General features: G+C 42.5%; 1 protein-coding gene across 1 annotated transcript in view; it reads left to right on the plus strand.

Moving 5' to 3' along the window:
* The window catches only part of LOC119128653 (A disintegrin and metalloproteinase with thrombospondin motifs 2-like), a 79,406-nt gene that overhangs the window by 24,371 nt on the left and 42,646 nt on the right, over positions 1-12,389 (plus strand). The window contains exon 3 of the mRNA XM_037261237.1: positions 10,021-10,192. Within this exon, the coding sequence (XP_037117132.1) occupies positions 10,021-10,192 (172 nt within the window). The remainder of the gene's footprint in view (positions 1-10,020; positions 10,193-12,389) is intronic.

Raw genomic sequence — 12,389 nt, forward strand, 5'->3', positions numbered from 1 at the left:
TCTCATTTCTTTTAACGGACCAGGGCCTTTGCCCATTGAATGTTAAAATGATTTGCTCATGTCCAGGCCTTTTCTTCAAAGAACGTTTGCTAAGACACGCAACATATTCATGTTTGAGATGAGAACGCTTCTGGAGTCTAGGTGTGATGCACATTCTTTGAAGAGTGACGTTTCTGTTAATATACTACACTGTACTCAATAGGCCTGCACATTCTGTAAACAAAGGTTTGAGAACCATTACAGCGATAGTAATTGGAGGAGGAAAGTTTTAGTTTTTTTTCCCCATGTTGAACTTCAAGGGGTCTATTTGCTAATTGATTGGTAATTGAATACAGGGTGTGATTCAGTTTGCTGATATATTAGTGCCTATATAATGAATAATGTATAATATAACTTTATAGACTTTCTCCCTCAATGTCAGTGTGAAAGTAATCGTGAACGTTTCTTTACCCCTCTACTGTACTGTACTGTACTGTACTGTACTGTACTGCCCTCTGATTGACTCGCAACCAACCAACCAACCAACCAACCAACCAACCAACCAACCAACCAACCAACCAACCAACCAACCAACCAACCAACCAACCAACCAACCAACCAACCAACCAACCAACCAGTCCAGGGTGTCCTTCCAAAGTCAGCTGTGACAGGGCTGATGTTGTTTCTCAGTGCTTCAAATATTATTCCTTTTATATTTTTGCCCAAATTATTAGCTAACACGGTGCTATTAATGTTGAGAACTTTCTCCTCGTTAAGTTAGACTTGCAGGGATTTTTCCCGTTATGCATGTTTGGCTTAGTTTTAACAATTGATTCGTCTATTTCGGAAGTGAGGTCCAAGCTCATCTGATGTGTCTGAACTAATTAAATTTGAGTTATTGATACACCTATGAATTATTCAAAGAAGGTAATTAGCCACTGAGACAATAGTAAACAAGAAGAGCATAAAGGGCCAGAGACGACAAACCCAAAAAGGGAATGGTCTGGCCTTTAGTCTTCGGGATTTTTTTCCAGACCTCTTCCTCCACTTCCTTCCGTCCACCGTGGTTATGTACCTATTGCTCGTAGCGTGACGTTTCTGTCCTTGACTCCACCACTGTTTCATTCCTATACTTCCCCGATACCCTCCATCTTCCTCCATCACCGCACCGCCTAAACCTTGTATTACTTCAATATGCTGCACCCACTGGACTTTCCTTCCCCCCGTTGCTATGACATTAGCTAGCTGTAGCAGTGTCAGGCTTGTCTCGAGGGATGAGACTAAAGAGCTAAGTCTTGTGCTCTTTTAATTTAATTACTTCCCCTTCTCTTTGGCTCCCTCCTCCCAGCCGGTATATCACACACTCCCTCCTTTCTAATCCGCCCATATTTATGCTCCTTTGTCTCTTGCTCATCTCTACCTGCATGCTGATTCCCCGAGGTGGGGAGAGGAGGTGACTACGGCACACCCACATCTTGCGGAATCCTGCCCGTTGTCACTCATCCCTGTTGCCCTCGCTGGTTCCCAATGCAATTATTGATTTGAAGTTTCACACTGTAGTTTAGCAACGTGTGTAAAAGTTGTGTGTCGGAGTGATGGCCAGATTCTGTGTGGTTTGGCCTAGGCTTGACCTTGATTACCACGGTGGCGGTGAGGCTCCTCATTAGTGCTGGACTGGAGGAAACAGTTGAGTAATGAGGGAGCAGCATTGTCCCAAGGCACAAAACACACACACACATACACACACACACACACACACACGCAGGTATAAATGCAGCATTTCGTTTTAGTTCTTCCATGCACCTGCTGACACCTGCACTTATGCAAGAAGCCACGCATGCGCGCACGCATGCACGCACGCATGCACGCACACACACACACACACACACACACACACACACACACGCAAATAATACTTGTGAGTACATCTCAGTCTCATGGCCCCCCACTCACTTGTCTCGCCTCACCTTCTGTTTAGTGTTTTTCTCACCCACACACATTCTGCCTCTTCCCCCGTCTCTCGTCTTCCTCTTTCTCTTCTTCCCACCAGACAGACCTGGCAGACCTCCCTGCCCAGTGACTTCCTACAGGCCTGAAAATACCTCAGTGTCGCCCCCCAGTGGCTCCCCTCAAATTGCAATTCAAAAAGGCTCCAATGCCCAAAATGTTACTTTGATTAGTTATAGTACCCAGGTCAAAAAGTTGTTTGAGTCAAATTTGTTTGCATTTATATATCAATAAAATGTGGAATGATGAAATACAGGGCAGCACAGGGTGGTTAGCGCATGCAACTCAGAGTTCTGAGGTTTTCTTGTTGTTCCTGGATTTCTCCAGCTACTGCGGCTTCCTCTCACATTGCAAAGCCATGCAGGTTAGGTTAATTGATGATTCTAAATCAGGAATGGGTGACCTAAATAATGAATCATTTTTGTCAGCGCTACAGGGGAGGGGCACATGACAACACACTTCCTAAACAGATGTACGACAAAAATATGTCTAATGTTCTATTTTAAGATGAAAGTAACTACTGTACCATATTTGAGAATCAATAATACATATCTTAGAGGAAGAGTGGCCAACTACTAAACTCTGATTGAATACCCATGATATCACTGTGCTTGATTGGCCAGCAAGCTCACCAGAACTGAATCCCAATTAGAATGGTCAGAAGAAGCTAATAATGCAGATAATGCTTCTCTAAAAGCAACCCAAGATTTCTAATATTTCAGCAGGATCATAGATGATCAACATGATAAGAAATGCAATTTCCAAATAATGCACTGTGTGTGTAGTGATCCATTATAATGAGTTTGACTTTTTGAAATGAACTAATGAAATAAATTGTGTTTTCCACAGTATTCTAATTCAGTGAGATGCACCTGTGTCTGAATGAGGTGTTTCCACAGGTAGCTTCCCTCACTCTGGTTCTGCAAAAGGCAAGTGAGCCCAGTTGTATGAGCTCTTGCTGTGGTCCCATTACATTAATGTGCAGCGGTTCCTTTGGGTCAAAAGAGTGGCGAGCACGGGGCAACTCCCAGTTGGTTCCTGTTCCTGCCCTTAGACAAAGCATTAGCTCTCCCACCCAGAAATCAGGATAGTGAGCAGGTAGGGGAGGGTCTTCTCGCCGCTCTGTTGCTAGGTTACAGGTATAATAGATGGGGCAATATTGAGAGACACTGTTGATGGAGATGAGGTTGGGTGTCTGCGCTCGTGGGTGTCTTCATGTGATTGTGACAGTATCAGGGTGGGGACTCATATGGAGGATGCAAGGTGCCAAGCATACAGTAATATTTTAGAGTTGAGTCATAAAATTGTGTCTGTGACTTGATATCTTACACTAACCTTTTATGTACATTCCAACCCAATTAGTGTTGGGACACATAAATGTTAGTTCATGCTTTTCTCTTTCAAAAAGAAAATGGAGGGAAGTGGATGAAATGACAAAGAAGTGAAGGGCAAACAAGAATGTGTTCACATCCTCGAGATACAGGTGCAGTTCTGTGATTGTTCAATGGTGGCAGATCTCAGGCCTGCGGCGGCTTTGTAATTCATTTAGTGTTTTGTTGTATTAATCATGGACTGCTTTAGACAACACTGCTCACAGAGCAGCTGTTCTGCTGCAATCATGGAGCGGTCAGCCGCCACTAATCGGGGTCATTTATCAAGCCCTAAGACCGCACGTAGCAAATGTGCACCCAATAAAATAATGTCCACACGTACGCGCACAAATCAATGTCTGGGTGGGGCTTGCAGCCATGATAGATATTTGGCTGTATGCATCTATCTGTATATCCATCTGTTCCTGTGTCCATCTGTCCATCCATCCAACCATCCACCTATCCATCTATTTCTCCGTCCATCTGTCCTTAAAGCGCACCATATGCATTTGTCTCATCCCACCCAGGGCCCGTTTGGAGTTTTTATGTTGTTGTTGTCGAGAGGCTTAAATGTTAACCCAATATGATCAAGCATCCACAAGCCAGTGCCTGACTGGAATGCTGTTTGCCTCGGTGCCTGAGTGAATTCCAATCAAGCAAGCGCACATCAGCTTTATGATTTATCACCTCACAACTTGCCAGCCTCTACACAAGGTACAGACCTTTTCTTATAATTCCACCTGCACCGAGTACAACCCCGCAAGAAACAAGGTGGATACACGTGCAGCAACGGGATAGTGATCATTTTTCAAATCTGTCCTAAGTGGTTCCCAACGGAATTGAGGACTCGTAGGATTATGTTTTTGGGTTTCGTGTACTGCCAAAGTTAAGGCTACACAAAATTGATGTTTTTTTTAAGAAACCACAAACATTGAATCCAAATGTTTTGATCACTTTAGAACTGTTAGGTGAAACGTCTTCAACAAGCCAAGCTGCCTCAATTGAGCTATTGGGAACAACCATGACTGTGATGCCACACAGATTTTATTTCTGTAAAGAAAACAAAAAATGTTTGCGCCAAAATTGTCAGTGCAGTGACTGCTGAGTTGTGCAAATGTTACGTACGCGCTACGCTTAACTGCTTGTACCATTTTACTTGCTTGTCACTCCTTCCTGTATGGTTCCAAGAGAATACATGAGAGGGTGAGACGATAAGAGCAATTACAATGGAAGAGGATTTATCAGTGCTGACAGGGATCTGACGACGGAGTAAATTATCTTTATTTGCTACTTTACTTTCGCTCTCAATCGGTTGAAATGAGTGGGTTCTGCCTCGTGGGCATCCTCTATTCTTTCCTCTGATTGAGAGGTGATGATGCTTATCGATCCCTTTCAAAGCAACCACTTCCTTCGCTCGGTGCTCGTATTCACACGGCTTTCTTTCAAGCTTCCCTGCTGACTACTGAAATCAAAGTGGCTCAGACAGAAACAGGGCGAAAGCATCTGCCCTGATGAGTGACAATGAGGCTTGGAAAGGAAGCCAGAAGGTGTGAGCCTGTGTGTGTTTTGTGTGTCAGCCACTATACCGCTTGATCTGCCAGGCTGTTAGTTGTTAGCCGCTTGTGTCAACACACAAGCTCCCTGAACCAAAATTTCCACAGATCATGTGGTTTGGGCTCAACAGGTCTGGCTTATTACTGCTATTTCTGAAGAAGTATGTCACCTCGGACTTTATATAACTCTATGCAACATTTAGAAGAATACCCTTCATATCCTGAAGGATATGAAGTGGGGGGCTCTTCAAACAGAGGAAGGCTATTCAAGATTTTTCTAGAAGATAAGCGAGGCCTTCAAGTGAATCGCTTGCCCCGTGTTCACCATAAGTCTCACTCACCTCCGATCATCGACACGTTATCTCTCTTCTCGGGCTTCACATATAGTTACCGTGAATGGCCGAGGGACCATGCTGTCCAAACCTTAAATGACCCTCTCTATCTCTATATTCCACTCTCTCTCATACTGTGATCAAAAATTTAGGTCATTAGACGAACAATTTGCAAATGAGGTAGTGGAGACGGAGGAGTGAGTGGGAACGGGTTGCATGTGAGCGTGTGACCGTTCCCTGACTATGTGTGTGAGCATTTTGGCGACCACTCTATGTAATGAGTGGAGCAAGATGACAGGGTTGGGCCGCTAAGTCCTCTATGGCTTAAATCATAGCGGCATCTGGGTTCAACCCCCAGCCCATATTCACACACTCACACACATACATAACCTTACATTATCAGCGCGCTTCAGTATGTGCGGCGGACAGTGTGTATAAAAATGGTGAAAAAAAGGCTCTCTTTTCACACATTTACAGTTTATTTGTAATTATACTCGCTCCGCTTGCTCTTCAGGACCTTATGTGGGGCCACTATTTAGTGTGACATAATCAATCTGTCTCCTAGTAACAATTGCCTTATTTTGTTTGAGTTGTAAATTTTAATATACTTTTATACTATACCCAGAAGGGGCCTGCCCTGCTATTTGAGATGGACTGGCTCAATTGACATCCTTAAGCTGCCTCATTGAATTGCTACTGAATTTTCACAGCAGCCTCTGTAAGGGATTGATTCTTTTTTTGACTGAAAGGCTGAATGAAACGAAGAACTACCGCATGTAGGAGACACACACCCACACTGGACTGACTGAAGGACCTCAACAGGGTGTAATTTTTATCGCCACCACAACATCCGCTTACTGTGCAACCCGCGGGCAACTTCCACATGGCTTATGTTGCTTCTTTCATAATTTCAAGTCACCATACTGTACAGCATATTAAGAATGCAGGATCCGCCTCTGGTCGCTGGATGCTCGCTAAAGTAGAGTCCAGACATGGAGACAGCAGGTCTCTAAGGAAAGGTTTGAGGTTTATGTCACCATGTCATTGGTCATGAGGGCAATTATCACAACAATCTACACATTTTGAGTTGTGAGCTTTGAGGGTCTGTTTTGCATGTGAGCATGTGGCGCAGGTTACACTTTCAAGAAACTTTTTCTCCCCTTTAATCCTAAAGATAATAAATGTAGCTTGTTCTGTGTATTTATAAAATGATTGAACTGTGAACTGGGATAGATTTCACAACCATCCAGTATGACTTGATGTGGGCGATATCGGCGCTAATTCCTGCAATTTACTAACAGTGTGTCTGTCTTCAAAATATAATAATGGCTTTGGCACCGATTTCCTTCACTTTGGCTTGCTGGTTCTTTTTTGTTAAGCGGATTTTGTGGTTATTCACTATATATACCATCTGCAATGTCCTCTGTTCTACAAGAACTTAGTAGTTTCATTTCTGTTTCCGATTGTATCCCACACGCAGCAGTAATACTGCTGGAATTCAACCACAAATCATGCCCATCATTTCAAAGTAGTTAGGCCTTATCAGGTTCATTGAATACCATGGTAAATCATTCATTTAAAAGTAAAGTTATTCAAGCAACCCCTCATTAATTAAAATTAAAATATTGGAGCTGATTTTGAGTTTATTTTATTGATGGCATTGAAAAAACATTTTAATTGTCCCCATTCAAAATGGAGCATTATTATTTTCTATTTATGTTACGCCCAGTCTCTTTTCTTATGCCGGTGGTGTTGCATTTCCTCCTTCACTCTGTGACGTGCGCACACTCATAGGTGACAACGAGGCGCTCTATGGCGGCTACTCTCTGAAGGGAAGATGCGTTTTCAAGATATAGGCAAAGCTAGCAGGTTAAATATACGAATACGGACGAAGGCATTCAAGTGTTTACTGATTGTGGAGGGCTGACTACTTCTAGTGTTTTAGCCATGCTAAAAAAACTGTTTAACTATATTGAAGTGAGTCACTTCAAGATAACGCAACTATGTACAGACTGAAGATTTCTTTCTCACGAAAGCAAATTAGCAATCTTTCTGGTATTAAAGTCCTCTAAAGGCAGAAAAAATTAAATGCAAATCTCACAAAGGTGCAATTAGGCCTAAGCTTTTGCGATTATTGAAACAATAATGCAGATTTTGTATTAGTCTTTTTGAAGGTGCAGCTTCGCAGTTGCACTCATAAATAATGTGCTCGTTTAACAATTGAGGTATTGTTGAGCTACCTTCTGACATCCACTTATACTTAATGTTCCAGCATTTTGTTGCCACAACACTCAAGTGGCTCGTTCAAGAAACCAGCTGGTGTTGGTACATACAGTACATGCTGAGCTCTCCTGGATATAACATTCGGACAAGCTGCCATGTAATCCCCTGGAGTAGCACCAGGAGAAGATGTTCATTGTGGATTTGAGTGCCCACGCTTTGAAGCTGTGTTGACTTCAGCTTTTCAAAGGACATGTCCACTCACATGATCCCCTCCCTGTGACCCCCCCCCCCCCCCCCCCACCACCACACACACCCACGCACCGCTGTGCCGGTTCAGATCGATCCAACGACGTCTCTGTCCCACATGTCATCTTTTTTCTTTGACACAGCGCTTCTCTCTGCGCTGCTTGGTATTCTGGAGCGGCAACGCATGCACCATCTAAGATCCATCAGCTCCGATCGGAATGCCGCACCACGGCTTTGGGGAGATGCGGGGATGAAACGAGAGCAAGGAAGAGAGCAAGTGAGATGACAGGTCAATGGCTAGTTGATGTAGTTTTGCCACCAGAGCCTCGGGCTTATAAAGAGAAAGACAGAATGGGGAAAAAAACCTGGAAAATAAGTGAGGCTTTGCAAGAATTTAGTAGGATTTCACACAGGGAGTTATACATTGTAAATATTGTCCTACTGAAATGTCTTTGGGGGTGACTACATCCAGTACATCCTCCAGTACATGTTCACGATTGGGGATGACTGGCAAAGAAAAAGTCACGGTGTCCAATAATGTTGTTTTTCTACCCATGTTTATTTTTGGCTCTTTCTTAACAAATTTCCACTCCGAAGCGTTGTCATTGTACCTTTTCCCTCATGACTCTCATCTCTTGCAATACGTTGCCTTGGTGATTACCAATTGTCTTAGCCAGGCATACGCATTAAGACAGCGTGTACAATTTCACAGTGTGTATTCTCCAACTAATTTTCAGCGTTCTGCTTCTGTGATTCTTAAATTGTATTTATCCTCCCTCAGTCTCCCTGTAACAATCAGCTAGTCAGTGTGTGTGCATGTGCGTGTGTGTGTGTTGGTAAGACAGATGTGCAGAATTACAAGACAGGAAGTGTTGGTCCAGGATGGGAGAGAGACAGTCTCATCTCCTGATATGGCCATTTCACACATCAGGTGTCACTCTGGCCTCTGCTGGGTCCCACTCGGGATCAGCGCTGCTTCCTCCTCAAAGTAAAAGACTATTTCTGTCTTAAACGTGTCAATGATTGAAACGGTCACTGGGGGCGATTAGATTCTTTGTGGTCTTCACAACAGCGGGCATGGTCAGCTTTTTAAATGAGGTGGTGAATCACTTATTAACGAAATAAAGAATTGTGCAGGCAGAATCTTTCACACAGTTAACTGTCAAATAAGTTCAGTTACTGTATAGTAAATGTTGTCAGTACTGTAGTAAAGCTGACAAACAATAATTAGTCATTTCTTTTCATGGTCATTAGAACCATTTTCTACCTGGTTTATCATTTGGTTTGTTTATTATAGGAAATATGAGCCAAAGAATACAGACAAATAATGAATTAAAAAAAAAAAAAAAAACACAGCCGAGAGGTCAGGGAGAATGTCAGGTTTTTGTCCAAGCTCTGGTCTTGTTTATTTTTTAGACTTCATTTTCCTATAAATTAAAGATTTTGTGTGCTATACGGTGGCAGTAAAGTCAACTCAACTCACTTCACAGTAAGCAGCACTTAAGCATACTTAACAATTCTTTAAAAAAATAATCACCTTTGCTTTCCAGTAATTATAACAATAATTATCTTCTATATTTAAAACAACCACTTACAGTAAGTAGCTTAGCCTTTTAGTGGAACCGATTAACAATATGTCCATTCATTTCGCTACTAGCGTGCTCACGAAACGGATGAAACTCGTATCTGAAGGCAGCGCTGTAATTTGAAAATGATCTTATCTATGCTCCGTAATAGTAATCCAGACAGCCCATTGTGCGTCCGTGTAGCAAATCAGTGTTGCAACAGGCCTTAATTTCACCTTTTTGTCGCGTCGGTCACACTGACACCGAAAGCAGCTGACACGAGATATTCAACAACAACTCAAACCTCCTTCCGTGGTACTTGCAGTCCTGATCACACAGCATCCACATGAGGAGAAACATGCACTGCGTGAGTGTCCATCTTTTGTGTTAGATTCGGCATTTCAACATAGCAGAGAAATGAGCCCGGTTCGGATGTGCCACTACTTCAATGAAAGATGCCGTTGCACTTTGAATTGGAAACGGTCAAAGTCACGAATATAAAATTAAAAAAATCACAACAAAACATGTCTTTCTAAAAAAAACTTGACCTTCCATACAACGCACTTTCGAAGTTAACGCGATTCCCAAATTTTGGACCCCAAAGTCTGCGTAAAATCGGGAATTGGGTGTATTTGCATTTTAATGGGGAACATTCAAGTCACATTTACATTATTTGTATACATACGTTTAGTGTTATGCTCTGTATGCTGGTATCATGTATCAATCTATCTTATCTGTTTTTTAGGCTGGTATGATCAGGACGGAGCAAGACGAGTACTTCATCGAGCCTGCAGAAAGAGGCGATGGAGTGATTGAGGAGGAGGAGTCAGGAGGAGGAAGAACGCACATCGTCTATCGCTCTTCAGCCGTAAAGAAGGCACCCATCGACAGCTCAGTTGCAGACTCTCACTCCAGAGGTCAGTCTGTCACTCACACTGTGCGTGTACTGTATACTGGGCGTGTGCATCTCTGCGATACAATCATACATGAATGAGGTCTAATACAATTTCAAGATGGTACAGTTTAAGATGGAACGATTCGATTTGATGCACTCATCTTTTAAAGCCAAACTCATCTTCCGATTCAAATCTCATTTTGTATACCCTTTCCTCTTTTTCCATGGGCTAGTTTTTAACAGATCTGACTCTCAGTCCTGCTCACAAACCTGAAATGCTGTATTAGTGATTTGTTGTGTGAATAGGATCCTAATTACCGCCTGCACCCCCACCTCAAACTACAGATAAGAAATGACAGCCCTTTTACCACCATGACAAATTTACCAAAGCATTCTTCTGCACAAAGCCAACAAGTTGCAGAAGGAATAGAAAAAAAAAGTCTCACATGCACTGCACAAACACATCCAGCTGTTCTGACACAAATTATCCAGAGATAAAGATGTGACATATGAAGATATTAGCACCATGTCTTATTGGTCAAGTTTTAACACCTTCCGTGGTTTTATTTTCTATATTTTACTGCTTTGGCTTCCTCAACAATTAACCTGCTGCTGTATTTAGTTTTATATGAGTCGAAACAACAGGGCAGTTTCATTAAACGGGCAAAAGAGAAAAATAATGACGCGTAAAGACATATACTAAATATTGGTTAAAATCACTTTATTCAGACTTAGGGTACAATATTTCCTTCAAATTGTGTTTCCCTGAAACAAACCCAAATATGACACAATTATGAAAGGACCCTGACCTTAAAGCGGAAGTCAACCCAAGATGTCAAAACTTCCAGTTTACTCTACTTTACTTACTCTTTACTCTACCAAGTATTAAAATAAAAAAAATGTTCAGAACATGGCAAGTACTCGCGTAGGGGAGTCGCATTTTTGCTCTCCGGTCACAAGAATATAAGAATATATTTAAAATGGATATTTTTTTTAAATGTCAATCAGGTCTTAATTGTTCATGATTTCAGAAACACCTTTTGCCACAAAAACACCACTTCAAGCAAATAATAAAAATAGGAACACCAACGACAATGGGCAACATTGAGACTACTCTCTTAACAATCAGAACTCTCACCCTGTGTGTGCTGGAGTCGAGATGAGATTTCTAATGAGGATTTTGCCAAGGCTGTGTGTCTTCTTCCTACTCGGAGCATATGACACTCCAATGTCTAATAATACACAGAAGAAGAAGAGAGTTTCCATAGGAACACCCAGCGAGGACACACTGCAGTGGAGTAACACTGATCTGCTCCCAGATGCTGCTGACACCTGAACACACCTTGCACGGCGACACGGAGATGCAGAATGCTCACACAGCGAGGGTGTAACCACACACATCTTCTTTGATCATGCATGCACACACATACGACTTGTGCACAACATCCCACTGTTTCTGTTGCCTTTGCATCCTTTGCATCCATGAAGGGTGGGGTGTGGATCGATAGCGTGAGATAAAGCAGACTCTTGCGTGTGTGTGTGTGTGTGTGTGTGATGTGGGGGGGCAAGAGTTCTGCAGATGTCTGGCTTGAAATGTTGCAGACAAGCGGGCGTTTGAATCTCTCTCTCGTTTGTCTTTACTATTCTCGGGTGCAAGTTTATCTGTTCCATCCGCTCACTGTCAGGTCCACGTAGAAATCATTTTAGCTACTCAGGCCATTTACATTCATCTTCTCGGTTTAAAAGTCAAGCCTCTCTGTTTTTATTCGCCCGTATTGTCTTTCATCCCTCCCAGTGGATCAATCAGGGTTGTTAGCAAATGAATTAATGATCAATCAATCATTTCTGGAGATGTCCTTCACCAAAGTCTGTTTAATTCACAGCCTGTTATTGAATGCCAGACTCATTTCCTGACTAAAGATAAAAGAGAAGGAGGTTGGTTATATTTAGCAAGGCGAGATGAAGAGAGAAACGAGAGTGATCAATTTCTTGCACCATGAACTGAGGAGGTGTGAATCAATGTCCCTAGGAGGAAGGAGCAGGCGTTATCGTTCAGATGGCATTTGTCAATTAATTGCTGCACTGCGAGAAAAAAAATAAAAATGAAGCTTTGGCCAGGCAAGCTTTGCACCATTCTTCAATTTGTTTGACTTTCTTTTGAGCTCTCATTTTGTCCACAGGGCACAACCCGACTTCCCACTTGTGGCCCCAGACAAAAC

The sequence above is a fragment of the Syngnathus acus genome, chromosome 10, assembly GCF_901709675.1.
Source record: "Syngnathus acus chromosome 10, fSynAcu1.2, whole genome shotgun sequence".
Classification (NCBI taxonomy): Eukaryota; Metazoa; Chordata; class Actinopteri; order Syngnathiformes; family Syngnathidae; genus Syngnathus; species Syngnathus acus.